At 64.2% G+C, this 13,249-nt stretch overlaps 5 protein-coding genes across 5 annotated transcripts; 4 read left to right on the plus strand and 1 right to left on the minus strand.

Annotated features, from left to right (window-relative positions):
* Positions 1-161: 161 nt before the first annotated feature.
* On the plus strand, positions 162-1,664 carry Q8F55_003966 (uncharacterized protein; the record flags this gene model as incomplete). The annotated part of the gene is made up of 1 exon (XM_069352493.1): positions 162-1,664. The coding sequence occupies one exon, from the start codon at positions 162-164 to the stop codon at positions 1,662-1,664; it is 1,503 nt and encodes a 500-aa protein (XP_069209911.1).
* A 186-nt stretch (positions 1,665-1,850) lies between these two features.
* PEX6 (peroxisomal assembly protein) lies at positions 1,851-5,525 on the minus strand (the record flags this gene model as incomplete). The annotated part of the gene is made up of 4 exons (XM_069352494.1): positions 1,851-3,604; positions 3,639-4,258; positions 4,296-5,218; positions 5,274-5,525. 4 exons carry the CDS (start codon positions 5,523-5,525, stop codon positions 1,851-1,853), a joined length of 3,549 nt encoding a protein of 1,182 aa, XP_069209912.1.
* A 351-nt stretch (positions 5,526-5,876) lies between these two features.
* Positions 5,877-7,443, plus strand: Q8F55_003968 (uncharacterized protein; the record flags this gene model as incomplete). Its single annotated transcript, XM_069352495.1, has 6 exons — positions 5,877-6,297; positions 6,336-6,571; positions 6,609-6,719; positions 6,758-6,807; positions 6,862-7,183; positions 7,225-7,443. 6 exons carry the CDS (start codon positions 5,877-5,879, stop codon positions 7,441-7,443), a joined length of 1,359 nt encoding a protein of 452 aa, XP_069209913.1.
* A 1,094-nt stretch (positions 7,444-8,537) lies between these two features.
* On the plus strand, positions 8,538-9,360 carry ROT1 (Reversal of tor2 lethality; the record flags this gene model as incomplete). Its single annotated transcript, XM_069352496.1, has 4 exons — positions 8,538-8,666; positions 8,724-8,797; positions 8,851-9,064; positions 9,124-9,360. 4 exons carry the CDS (start codon positions 8,538-8,540, stop codon positions 9,358-9,360), a joined length of 654 nt encoding a protein of 217 aa, XP_069209914.1.
* A 727-nt stretch (positions 9,361-10,087) lies between these two features.
* Positions 10,088-12,831, plus strand: Q8F55_003970 (uncharacterized protein; the record flags this gene model as incomplete). The annotated part of the gene is made up of 8 exons (XM_069352497.1): positions 10,088-10,989; positions 11,023-11,129; positions 11,169-11,642; positions 11,679-11,777; positions 11,814-12,080; positions 12,118-12,260; positions 12,307-12,411; positions 12,484-12,831. The coding sequence occupies 8 exons, from the start codon at positions 10,088-10,090 to the stop codon at positions 12,829-12,831; spliced, it is 2,445 nt and encodes an 814-aa protein (XP_069209915.1).
* Positions 12,832-13,249: the final 418 nt, after the last annotated feature.

Genomic DNA, 13,249 nt, shown 5'->3' on the forward strand with positions numbered 1-13,249 from the left:
AGTCAGCTGACGGATTCGAACGGATGAGCCTGACAATGACGTGTTGACGCTCGCCGCTCGCCGCCAGCTTTCTAAAAAGGGGGGCAGACGGCCCGTCGCCTCCCTCCCCCCTCTTTCCATTCCCCCCTCATAACACTCACCCACCAACAACAACAAGCCAAATGGCCACCACCGACCCACCCCCTCTAAACCTCGCAGGCGTCACGCACGTAGACGACAGCCTCATCGACCCCTCGCTCGCGCACGCAGCAGACTTCTTCACTGCAGCAGCAGAGGCCCACGACCAAAAGTTTGACGACGAGCTCGCCCGCGCCGCAGTCGCCGCCGCCCACCACCACCAGCAGCAGCTCGATGGCGGGCTCGCACAGCACCTCGTCGCGGGGCTCGTCGACAGCGTGGGCGACGCCGGCGTCGGCGTCGGTGTCGGCGTCGGCGTCAGCACTGAAGCTGCCCTCGCCCACCTCCAGCCCCAGCTCGACACGCAGCAGCTGCCCCTGATCACTCCGCCAGCCCACATCGCACCCTTCTCCCGCCCCCAGAGAGACGACAACACGCCACACCCCGAGATCTTGGCGTTCGCCAACCGCGCCGAATTCGAGGTCTGGTTCGAAGGCGAGTCGTCCTGGTGCCACTTTGTGCAGCGCCGCACGACAACGCCCGAGAAGCGCGCAGAGGAGCGCCTCCGCGCGCGCATCAAGGCGCACGAACGCATGCTCGCCAACATGACGCCCGACGAGGTGGCGTCGGCGCCGCCGCTTAAACGCCGTCGCCGCAACCGCACGTCGACGATCAAGGAGAAGGTGACGTTCACGTGTCACCATGCGGGCCGGTATGAGGCCAAGCACTCTACGACGCTGCCGCGTGAGAAGCTGCGCCTCAACACGAAGAAGAGCGTCAAGTGCGACTGCCCCGCCCGCATCGTCCTCACCGAGATGGAGGAGGGCGGGTGCAAGGCGTCGTACTTCTGGCAGCATGAGGGTCACGACGCATACGCCGACGACGAGCTCGAGAGCGGCCGCCTGCCAAAGGTGATTGACGAGTGGCTCGTCGCGCAGATCCAAGCCGGCAAGGACACGGACGAGATCCGCCGCTCGCTCACAATGACCGACGAGGAGAAGTCGGCCTACCTCCAGGCCATTGCCGAGGACCCGTCGCGCATCGACCCCGACAAGCCGCCAGCGCTCGCCCTCACCCTGCGCATCAAGTACCCCGACATCTACAACCGGTACCGCAAGCTCAAGGGGCCGATCAAGGACTTCAAACCGCCCAAGAACCCGCGTGCGGCGCGCGCCAAGCGCGAGGACCCAAAGCTCGAGGACGTGAGCGAGCAGGTCGCAAACGAGGTGAATGCGCAGGTGAATGCGCAGGCGGCCGCCGCCATCGCCACGGCAGCCGGCGTACCCCACACCCTCGACTACTCGCATGACGTTGTCGAGGGCTTCAATATGGACGCGATTGACGGCGCCGAGCTCCCCGCCGACCTGAGCTTCGGGCACGAGGGCCTCGCCCGCGCCCTCCTCGCCCTCCCCCGCTCGACAACACACGGCGACGTTGACGGCGATGCAGAGCTCAGCGAGGCTGTGCTGCGTATGGCCAACGAGGCCAACGCCCAGGCAGAGCAGGAGGCCAAGGAGCGAGAGGCGTGGGGCTCGATCGGGCTGTAGTGCCTTGCTGTTTGTTGACGAGCCCACCTCGAGACACCCTCGCCCACCCACCGTACCAACCGCGCCGCCCCCACCGAGCTGGACATTCAAGCCCAGCACCTGTACAAGTAACGTGTAAGACCATGTATGTAAGCCGTGCTGTATCGCGTTGTAACCCTGGGTATGATGCTTCATTGATATCTATGACTACTGCTTGTCGGCCCCAATTGAGAATCCCTTAAACTCCTCTTGCACACGCCTGTAGTGCGCCATCTCGTCGGTGCTGACGGACGGCAGGAGCCGCTCGAGCGCGTGCACAAAGTCGTCCTCCTTGACAATCACGTCCGTCTCCTCCTTTGTCGCCATCGACGCGAGGTAGTATTGCACCGTCAGCGGGGTGGGGTACGGGCGCGGCGCGGGCGCCGCGTCGAGCTCCTCGACCCGCTTGTCGATCGCGCCGGCGACGCGCGTCATTGACGACAGCATGGCGTCGGCGCACAGCGCGTACAGGTCGGCACCGGTGTACGTGAACGGCAGGCGCTCGGCGACCGCGTCGAGCGACAGCTGCGGGTCGAGCGTAAACTTGCGCGTGAGCGCCTGCAGCACGTCGCGCTGTGCCGCGTGCGTCTCGGGCACGGACAGGTACAGCATCCGGTCGAAACGACCGGGACGGAGCAGCGCCGGGTCGAGCAGGTCGGGACGGTTGGTCGCCGCCATGACCACCACCTGGCCGCGGCCGCTCGACATGCCGTCCAGCTCGGCGAGCAGCTGCGACACGATACGGTCCATCACACCGCCAGAGTCGCCCTGGTTGCCGCGCTTGGGCGCGACGGAATCCAGCTCGTCCATGAAGATGACACAGGGCGACGCGTCGCGTGCCTTCTCGAACACCCTGCGCACATTGGCTTCCGATTCACCAATGTACATGTTGAGCAGCTCGGGGCCCTTAACCGACAGGAAGTTGGCAGCGCAGGATGTGGCGACGGCCTTGGCGAGCAGCGTCTTGCCGGTACCGGGTGGTCCGTAGAGCAGGATACCTGAGCGCTTCTTCATGCCGTCGGCGAACAGCTCGGGGTGGTCGAGTGGCAGCTGGACCGTGTCGAGGATGTCGTTCTTGACGGCCGCAAGACCACCGACGTCGTCCCACGACACGTTGGGGATGCGCGGTGCGCCGATGCTGTCGGCGTACGACGCACGCGCGTCACCCAGCGCCGCAGTGAGGTCCGCGGCGGTGAGCGAGACACCGGCGAGGAGGGCATCCGAGGCCGAGGGAGCAGACGAGCAGGCACGGGCAAGAGCCGTGTCGCGTGCGCGGTCAATCAGGCTGACCAGGTCGCCGGCGTTCAGCGCGGCGGCCTGGGCGGCAACGTGCGAGACGACGACATCGGGTGCCAGAGGCGTCGAGCCGAGGGTAGTGCCGAGGATGACCTCACGCTCGGGCGCTGATGGTGCTGGAAGCGCAATCTCGTGTTTGAAACAGGCGAGCATGTCGCGGGGCACGCCTTCCGAGTTGCTCGTCGTGCCGACCAGGACCACAGGCTGGCCTGTCTCGACGGCCGACTTGCGGCACTCGGCAAGAATATCCTCGATGACCTTGACGATTGGCGGGGGGCGGGTAGGTGGTGCCGAGCCACCGCTCGACGGTGGCGCGAACGCCTCCAGTTGGGACAGTAACAAGACGGCTGGCGCACACGACCGGGCCTTGTCGAGACGCGCACGCAGCGTGCCCTCGGTTGCCTGCGGCGTGTCGCCGACAATGTCAAAGCATGGGACGTCGATGACGCTCAAGCCCAGCTCGTCGGCAACGGCGCGGACAAACGAGCGCTTGCCGGACCCACGCGCACCCTTGACGAGCACAGACAGTGGGAAGAGGCGGGCGAGAGCGTTGTTGGAGAAGGCCGAGCGGACGAGGTCACGCATGGTGGACACGGCCGCGGTCGAGTATGGAGCTGGGGGAGCAGCTGAATGTCAGCGGTGTCTCAAGGGCACACTCACCAAGGCCGTTCCACAGCAGGTCGCCACCACGGTGGCACACCCGCTCCCGCTCCAGGCCGCCGAGGACCATGCTGGTGTCGCCTCCGACGTCCGCATCAACCCAACAGCCGAGCTCTCCTGCGCGGGCCTTGGACGCGGACGACGACGAGAAGTCGTCTTCAAGAGGCACGAGAGGCTCAAACGTGAGGGACGTGACGACAAAGTACGCGAGCGCCGTCGGCTTCGGATGTGACGACTTGCGGAGCACGACCGCGCTGTCCTCAGCATCCGAGTCGTCGTCCTCCTCCTCTGCTTCGAGCTCCTCGCCCTCTGCCAGTGGCTTGTCCTGCCACACGGGCACGGCGATGATGTCACCGCGCCTGACGAGACGCTGGACCCGCTCGCCATCCACATCCTTGGTTGTGAAGTGGTTTCGCAGCCCCTTGAGCCACGACCGTTCGTAGCGCTTGTCCACACCCTCGGCCGTCGCGACACGTGCGATCGAAATCTTCTGCGCGACAGGCAGTGTTGGGCGGCGGGCGCCAAACGACGTGGGCTGGACCACGACCTCGGTGCTCGTGCTCTGGACGGGGAAGAGTGCGCGGAAGAGAGACGGGGGGATGAGAATGGTATTTGGTGGCCTGCAGTGTCAGGAAAGGGCCTCCCAGTTCAACTCACAGCTCGCTATCCTCCTGATCCAAGCGCTCCCAGGCGACCACTCTGGCCAGCCGGGTCCGCGATGGCCCGCCGTCGGACGTCGCCTTGATCGTCACCCAGTCGCCCTCGAACACACCGGAGCACCCCAGTGCCCAAACGCCAGCGTAGCACACGTCGTCGTCATTCGACCCTTCGACGGGCACGCCGCGCCCAGTCGACCTGACAGCGATAAACTTCATGCCGCCTTCGTCTGCGGGCGAGTCGAGCGGGTGAAGCACATCAGCGGGCGCGGCGACGGGCGAAGGCGTCCGCCGTCCGGGACGGGGTGTGATAGAGCCGGAAGTCGTGAGAGAGGCCGTGAGCTCTGATCCGCGGTCAGAGCTCGAGTCGACACGCTCCTCTTGAGGCGGGGGGAGGTCGCCCTCGTCGGCCAGCTGCGCGAGCGAGATGGCCAGCGACGAGGCAAGAAACGTGTCGGGGTCAAACTCGTCGACCATCGACTTGTGCGTCGGCGCAATGCTCTCCGACGTGTCCTCGATCGCGTGCTGCCCCTTGGGCCGCTCGGCGACAATAATCCGCGTCGAGCTCGAGATGACGCCCTGCTGCACCGGCTCGCACATGAGGACGCGGAACGCCGACGCCTGCGCGAGCGATACGGTGCCTCCCTCGCGGAAGATGCTGCCTGCGCGCGACTGTGGCTCGTCGTCGAAAGAAAAGTGCACCGAACCGTTGACCTTGCCCTCGTTCTCGGCGTCGGCTGCGTCCTCGTAGAACGGTGCCAGGTCTTCGGCAGCGATCTCGTCATTGCCGGTCGGCTGAACGACCAGCAGGCTCAAGGTCACCGGGTCGTGCCAGTACACGGTCACTGTCGTCGGGGTCGGCATGAAGGGCGGCAGGAGCTGAGCAGGGACGTAGAGCCGGGGCCGAGGGCTAGCCGCCGAGGTCTGTACGTCAGCACCCAATCGTTACCCTCGCCAAGTAAGCCCCGGCGCGACTTACCTCGCCGGTCTTGGGCACCACCCAGGTGACGAGACGGCTCGCCTTGATCTTTGCCGACGCGACGCGACGCTCTGGCTGCCACTCTACGGCGACGGCGATGCGCTGGGGCTTGTCGCCTGTGCGGGACCTGGGGAGGAGAGCCGACCACAGATCTGACGATGCCTCTGCGACACCCGAGGCCGACTGCAGTGTGTGCACGTCGGCCACTATGGGCGCTGGCCGTCCGAATGGGCGACCTATTGATGCTGGCATCAGTTGCGGGATGATTGATGGAGCGCGATGTGGAGAGAGGTAGATGGAGAGCAAGGTCGAGAAGTCCCAAGACGCCCTTTGGGGGAAGGAAGCTAGGATTGTCCGTCTCGTCATTGAGCCGGCCGTCTGCTTGCCTGGCGTTGTCGTCGGCTACTGGCGCCGCCGAACCAACCGGCCCAAATGTCAGCCAACCTGAGCAAAGGCCGCCGACAGACACTCCCATTAGCGGAACCAAATCTCTCCTCAATGACCAAGTCCGACGACTCATGAACGGGTCGTCATGACCGACAGCGCCGCCTGCTCACCTCCACTTGACCCTCCAAAGCCGACCTCCTAGCATCTCGGACCACCATGAGGTCCATCTCAGCTCTCTCAAGACAGGCAAATGGACTGCGACTCGCGACCAGAGCCAGGGTCCTGGCGCCCGCAGGCCTCCGCGCCTACTCGTCCGACTCGGTCTCGGACAAGATTGTCGCCGTCCCCTTCAAGCAGCGGCCCCAGGACGCCCGCGACAGGTTGTTGATACACGGCCTCTTGGCATCGGCGTCGTGGCCAAACGTCATGTGGGCCGGCGCGCTGCGGTTCTTCGGCTCGGGCATCGAGCCATGGGGCAAGGAGTTTGGCTTCGGCGAGTCGCTCATCTTCAAGGACATGAAGGCGGCCTACTGGCCCGTCTGGCGCGTCGACCTCATGGCCGAGGGCTCGGTCGAGAAGATCTCGGGGTCCCAAGAGGCAAAGAGCTGGCTGCAGATCCGCGAGGGCTACATCCCTGGTTAGTTGACACACCATGCTCCGCAAATGACACCCCAGGTAACCCATTCGCCCCGCTCTCGTACCTCTCGTATGCTGTGCCCCAACTGGAGGACGAGCTCCCGACATACGACCCGTCACGGGATCTGAACCAGCTCGGCGAAGGCTATGAGATTGTTCCTGTGCCCTTCACGGTTTCGCCCTTTGGCATGCTCGACAAGATCCGTCGAGAGATTGGGCGTAACAGGACCTTCCACGGCTTCCGCATCGACGAGTCAAAGTGGAAGGAACAGCTAGTGGGTAAATGGGCTGCAGCAGGCACTAACGCAGCAGCTCGCAGCCTACCCCATTCTGTTCCCCATCTATATCGCCGAGTTTGAAGTAAACATCGAGGGACAAGACAAGCGGACGTACCAGGTCATTCTCGATGCGCACGACGAGAGTGTGAGTGCGTGTGCCATGGACAGAGCTAACCCAGCCAGTCTGCCAAGTGCCGAGTCAGCTTCCCACCACCAGATGCCATGCGCGAAAGGTGGGCCGGCCCACGCCCTGGCGAGACAGAGGACAACTCTGACGACCCCCTTAGCGGACGCCTGGCCAACAACTACTATGTAAACCCGGCGCCATTCATCCCGGTGACACGTGTACATGTCCCCTCCCTTCCTCTGGACAATGTGGGGGACTCGAGCTTGGCACACGGCGTCTCCAAGGGGTACACCCATTGGATGTCGCCTGGCCCCACTGGCGACTCGATTCCCCCCTCGCCCACGCTCTCTGTCGCGGAGAATGGACCCGAGATCGACTGGTCGGACCCGCGGATACAGAGCTGGGCCAGCGAAGACCGTATTCAGAACGGCGAGTACCTCGAGATGTCGCACGAGGCAGCCAACGCGATTGGCTCGTTTGAGGTGGGTAGAGAACTGGAGGGCCCACCCACTGACACTACTAGGCCATGAAGAATTTCACGAGCAGTGATCCCGAGGACAGCCAGCGCAAGATCATGGTTCGTCACCACCGCGGCAAGGGCGCGCGGATCGACACCATTGACAATTTCCGGATTGAGCTCCAGGAGGATATCCAGCAGCAGAAGGACGAGGCGGAGAAGCTCAAGCCGCAGTGGCTTGTCGAGTATGAGGAGAAGCAGGCCCAGTCGAAGAAGACCAAGTAAAGTGGCGCATCATTGCCCACAGTCATTGCACAACACTATCTATCACCAGCATGCACCCCATTGTCGAGCTCGAGACGCAGAGCCAGAGCCACACGAGCTGCCACTCTCGGGATTTGCGGCCACTGACGCGTGTGGCACTGGTTTGCGTGGGATGCCAAGGGTTTTTGCTTTTCAGGGCAACTTTTCGCTGTGAATCAGGGTTTTCGTGGTTTGTGCCAGGGAAAAAACTGCGAGTGTAATCTCTGGAGGCTTGGGCGCTGCGCCGCGCCGAGGACGGACGGTTCAGGGACGGGGCCGCCCAGGAGTGACGGCTGGTGGTGGTGGTGTTTTGCCCCCCTCCCCTCGCTCCCTTCCCTCCCCCGTCTGCGCCATCACCGTCGTCGTCGTCAGTCGAGCTGCTTTGCTCTCACAGTCTCTTGCTTGCCGCCAGTCTCCCTTCCCTTCCCACCGCTGCGCCCCCACTCGACTGCATTCACCACCACTGCAGGCAGTCTGCCGTCCATAAGGCAAGCATACCACACTCTTTCCACAAACACCTTTATCTTTTTTGCTTGCATTGTCGTCGACTCCTCCCTCGTCCCCTCCCCCTTGCCCTCCCCTTTGTGCCCTTTTGCTGCCTGAACCACACGTCGTCTGTTTTGTCTGTTTAGGTCGGATCAGAAACAGCCCACACTTGCCCATCCCGCGCCGCGCCGCACTGCAACAACAAAGGCCCCACCCGTCGCCCGTCGCCCGTCGCCCGTCGCCCGCCCGCCGTCCAGCCCGCAGCCTGCCAAGTAGTCGCCCAGGTTGCCCCCGAAACACCCAGCCCTGGCATTCCTACACTGCCCCAGGTCGTGTCTTCTTGTCCCGCCACCTCGATTCCCTTTACGCGTTGCATCTCTTCTGTTGCAGCAGCACACACTTTGCCATCTTGCAGCATCAACCACAACGACGTCCCACCCACACGCGCGCGCGCTTTGACCTCGTCCTCGCCCATTTTTCGGCTCGTGCATTCGACCATCAACTCGACCTGAGTGATCCCCCGTCACATACGCCGTAAACCCCTTCCACCGTCAAAGCACCACCCCACCCCGTCGCACCCCACGACAGCAATGCGCTTCACGCTCGCAGCCGCTGCCTTGCTGGCTTCGCTCTTCTCGGCCCGCGCCCAGACCCAGAACGACCCCGCGTCGATCGAGGGAACATGGAGCAGTGGTACTGGCGCAGTGTCCACTGGTGGAGTAAGTAGAGCAGCGCGGGCATCGCAGAGTGACCGCCCGTTGTTGACACGTACCCAGCAAATCTGCATCCCCGGCACCCTCGAGACGACGACCTTTACCTACCCCAACAACACGGGTATCTCGTACTCGTTGTGAGTGACGCACAATATGCGTGGCACTGGGCTGCTTGCTGACACTACTGCAGCACTACGGACGGTCACTTCGAGGAAGTCCTCTACCGTTACAAGTCGAATGCGACCGACCCCCGGTGCATCACTGGCTTCATCAGCTGGCAGCACGGAACGTACACGTTCGAGGGCGACGGACTGAAATTGACTCCCTTTGAGAGCGACGGCCGTATCCAGGTGCAGGACCCATGTGCTGCGGTCACCAACCAGATCACCTACTACAACCAGATCGTGCGTAACGCGCAACCGCGCAGCCCGGGCGCGATGGGCGTCGCTGACAGGATCATTAGATGACCATGAAGAACTGGGGTGTTTCCATTGACCCCTTGACGGCCCGCTACACGCTCAACCTCTTCGGGTTCGACGGCGCCCCCGTCCCTCCTCTCTACCTCATTGCCAGGCCCCCCAACATGCTGCCAACGCACACGCTCACCGGCACCAACTCGACTGGACAGACCTCGACAAGGAGGCGTCGTTACTCGGTCACTTCGCTTCTCAAGCGACTTGCGAACGCCGACTCGGCGTAAGCGAGCGACCAGCACACTAGAACGTGCGTCGTCAAGAGACGTCTCAAACAGCGACTGGGGATAGACTATCCAGCCGCTATAGCATTGCCTCCTCTTCCTCGGCGTGGTAGCCACATTGGCCTGGCGCCTCCCCCCCACCACCACCCCATCCTCACGGACCTTTGATTCACGCAGCATCTGCCTTGTTCCTGCTACCGAACTCGGCATCCCTTGCACCTCATCTCTCGGCGGCGCCGCACATATACCCCCCTTCCCAGCGCTCAAGCCTGCTATTGTCTGAGATGCATGTGGCACACATTTCGCATGACGAGTTGCGGCGGCGTGTGATGCAGGCCAAACATGGCCAAACAATGACAATGTGACCGTGCGCTCGTGGCCTGTGCTGGGACGAGTCGAGTGTCGTCGGCCAAATATAGCTGGCAGGCATCGTTAATGGCATCGAGCTCGCACGCGCTCGCCACCACAATCACGCGATTGAGGTGAACGAGTGCGCGAGTGCGCGAGTGCACGAGTGCACAGAGTATCGCAGTATACGTAGCTACGCCCACACCCACCCACCTCGCGCGCAAGAAGCAGTGCAGCGCAGCAGTTGGAGGAAGGGACCTGACGGGATCAAATCCACGCGAGTGCCATGCTCACTGACGCCACACATTACACCCAATGTTGTTGTCGAGCCAAGTCCAAGCCTACACCCCCTTCCTTCAACTTATCCCCAACCCCAACCCCAATGGTATCACTACGGACACGCGGCGCGCGCGTCTCCTACACCACCGTCGCCGACGGGCTGCAAGAGCTCGGGGAGGACGACGCCGCGCCGCCCGGCTCGCCCCTCAGCTCTGGCGGGTCGAGCGCCTTCGAGCCCGGCTCGGGCGAAAGAGACAGAGACGGCGCCGACGAGCTCGAGATCGAGCTCGACGACCTCGAGCCGGAGGTCAAGCGCGAGCCCAGGACGCCGGGACGCAAGCCGCGCGGCGGCAAGGCCCCTGCAGCGAAGCGCTCTACCCCAGCACCGAAGCGTTCCACCCCTGCGCCGAAGCGCGCCACCCCAGCAACGACCCCCGCCCCCGCCGACACGCCGAAGCGCCGCGGCGGGCCCGAAGCCAAGCGCGGGGACGTGACCAAGGTCGACCTCGGGACGGGGACGCGCTCGACCGAGAAGGCGTTCGTGCGCTCCTCGCTCAACGCGTACCCGACCGCCTATCGCAACCTGCTGCGCGACAGCTCGCAGGCGCTCGCGCGGGGCACGGGCGGCCGCGTGAGCCAGGTTGCGGATAGGGCTGCGCGCTCGGCGCGGCACGTCACGACGTTCCCCCCGGGCCCGATGGTGCCGTTCAGCACGAGGTTGCTGGCGTCGCCCAGGGCCCGCGCCCGTGCCCAGCTCGTCGTCGAGGACACGGAGGGGAGCGTGGCTGAGCAGCTCGAGCACCGGCGCACAGTCGCACGCGAGACGGCCAAGGAGGTCGGCGTGCAGGTCCCCTGGGCGGCGTGGCGCGGCGAGGGGTGGTGGCCTGAGCTGTTTGGGGGGAAGGGCAAGGCGAAGGCCGTCGACGGGCTGCCGGAGGGGTGGAGGTTGAGGGAAGAGGTCAACTTTGGGCTTCCGCGCGCTGCGGTTGGCCCGGTCTCGGAGAGGTGAGTGCTGTGGGGGAGACGAGCTGACGGTAGCGATGGGAGGAGGTACGCCGCGGCGTGTGACCCCGTGACTCTGCACTTCGGCCCGGTGGGTGCGCAGCGGCGCGCCGTGATGGTGCAGTTTGACGCCGAGCGCATTGGTGGGTCACTGGTGAGATCTGGGTCGCGCTTACGGGCAGAGAGCCCAATAGATATCTCGAGCGGGTTCATCTTCTCCGCCGGTGGCCCGGTGTGGGGGCTCGACTGGTGCCCGTACCCCGAGCGCCTGTGTGGGGCGCCAGGATCAAACTACGCGCAGTACATCGCGGTCGGGACGCTCTCGCCCGGATTTGAGCCGTGCATCGGCGAGCGCGTGGCGCCCGACACCCCCGGCAGTATCCAAATATGGTCGATTGTAGAGCCCGACGCCGGGGCCGCCGAGCTGCCACAGGGCCGCGCCGCGTGCGAGATCGTGCTGTGTATCGACGGCGGACCAGTCACCGAGCTCAAGTGGATGCCTGTCGGGGGGTGGGACGAGCTCGAGGCAGGGGAGGGATTGCCCAAGCTCGGCGTGATCGCTGCTTCGCAGGCGGGCGGCGCGGTCTCGCTCTACGCCGTCCCCAGCTCGCTTGCTTTGCGCGCTGTGTCTGGACAGAAGGACGGCCCGATCTATGGTACGTGCTGGTGGCAGTGAGGCATCCTGACGCCAGTCTCCGCTAAGCCACTCGTCCGCCTCGACATTCCCGAGGCCACAGCCATGAGCATCGACTGGATGTCCGGCAGCCGCCTCGCGGTGGGCTTGTCGAATGGTGAGTGGTAACCGGTGGGGAGGACGCTGACCCCAGGCCACATCGCCGTGTTTGATGCTCTCGAGTTTGGACCCGACGGCAGCGGCAGATACGTGCACGACCCACTGCCGTCAGTCTACGCATACGTCGCGCTATCCGCAATCCGATCCATCGCTGTGGCAAGATGTGCACCTGGTGACAGTGACGGCGCGCCAGACTACGGAGGTGACGCGCCATACATCTTCTTCGCGTCATACGACGGTTCCAGCGGCATGATCGATGTGCGCGACCCTGGAGTCACGATCGACCACAACCGAGCGCGACGTGAGTGGTCTGTGTCTGTGGCATCTCTGACCCGCAGTGCCATGCATGGCTGTCGCCTGGTCGCCACAGGTGGCTACGCCGGTGTACGCCGACATCGACTACCTCGTCGTCCTCGCCCAGATGAGGACGGCCCTCGGGCCAGCAACCTACTACATTGCGCCTCACCGTGGCCCCATCTGGGTACGTTTACGCGTCGGCTAGGCGAATGTCTGCTGACCTGCAACAGAGCATTGGCACGTCCGACTACCATACGATGGTCGCTTCGGGGTCAAGTGACGGCGCTGTCAACGTAACGACAACATCCACAGGATTCTGGCGGCGGAAACAGGCGGTACGTCATAGTTGGCCGATCCGATCGTGAACGGCGGCCGTCAGGTGATACAGGGCTGACCTGTTGTGACAGGGCATGAACTTCCAGATCATGTACGAGCTCGACTACGACGAGCACACTGGCGAGTACCGCATGAGCGAGGGGTTCATGCCCGAGACGATGGGGCTGGAAGACGCGAACAGCAAGAACAAGAAGAATCAGCAGTTCCGCCCATCAAAGGCCGATGCCGAGGCGCCAACTGATGGCGAAGTGGGTTACGTCAAGGTCGCAATGTGGCCCAAGCAGGTCGGTATCCACCGCGTCACCTGGCAAAGTGGCGGCGGCATCGGGCGCGCCGGGTGGCTCGCATCGGCAGGGTACAGCGGCATCGTTCGGGTCGAGTCGGTGCGCGGCCGATACATGTTTGGTGACTCGCCGTAGGCGTAGGTGGTCGGTGTGCAGCCGGAGGCAGCACCGACCCGCCGTAGCTGGCAGGAGACGGCAACGGTTATCGGTGTTGCATCCGAACCGTGTGCCGGTGATGTAGAGTGCGGTGTGAGCAGTAACCGTGTGTGTGGAGCCGCTCCACGACTCCGGCCGTGCGTCTCCGGACGCGCGGCTGCAAGTGTCACCGAAGCGGCACTGAGCGGCGGCGAACCGTGCGACTGGAACCTCGGGCCTAGCGGCAGACAGTCAGCGGCTAACGACGTGATGGGTCGGGCTACACGGTTCTGGATTGATTCCCAGCGCAATGAAGCCCGCGGCCGAGCGGCACGCACCCACGACGCCTTGCACGGTTCGATCGGAGCGGCGGCAGCGGCAACCAACGATCGGAGCGGCGGCAACACGTGATGGGAAT

Source organism: Vanrija albida (assembly GCF_041260175.1).
Source record: "Vanrija albida strain AlHP1 chromosome Unknown contig_3, whole genome shotgun sequence".
Classification (NCBI taxonomy): domain Eukaryota; kingdom Fungi; phylum Basidiomycota; class Tremellomycetes; order Trichosporonales; family Trichosporonaceae; genus Vanrija; species Vanrija albida.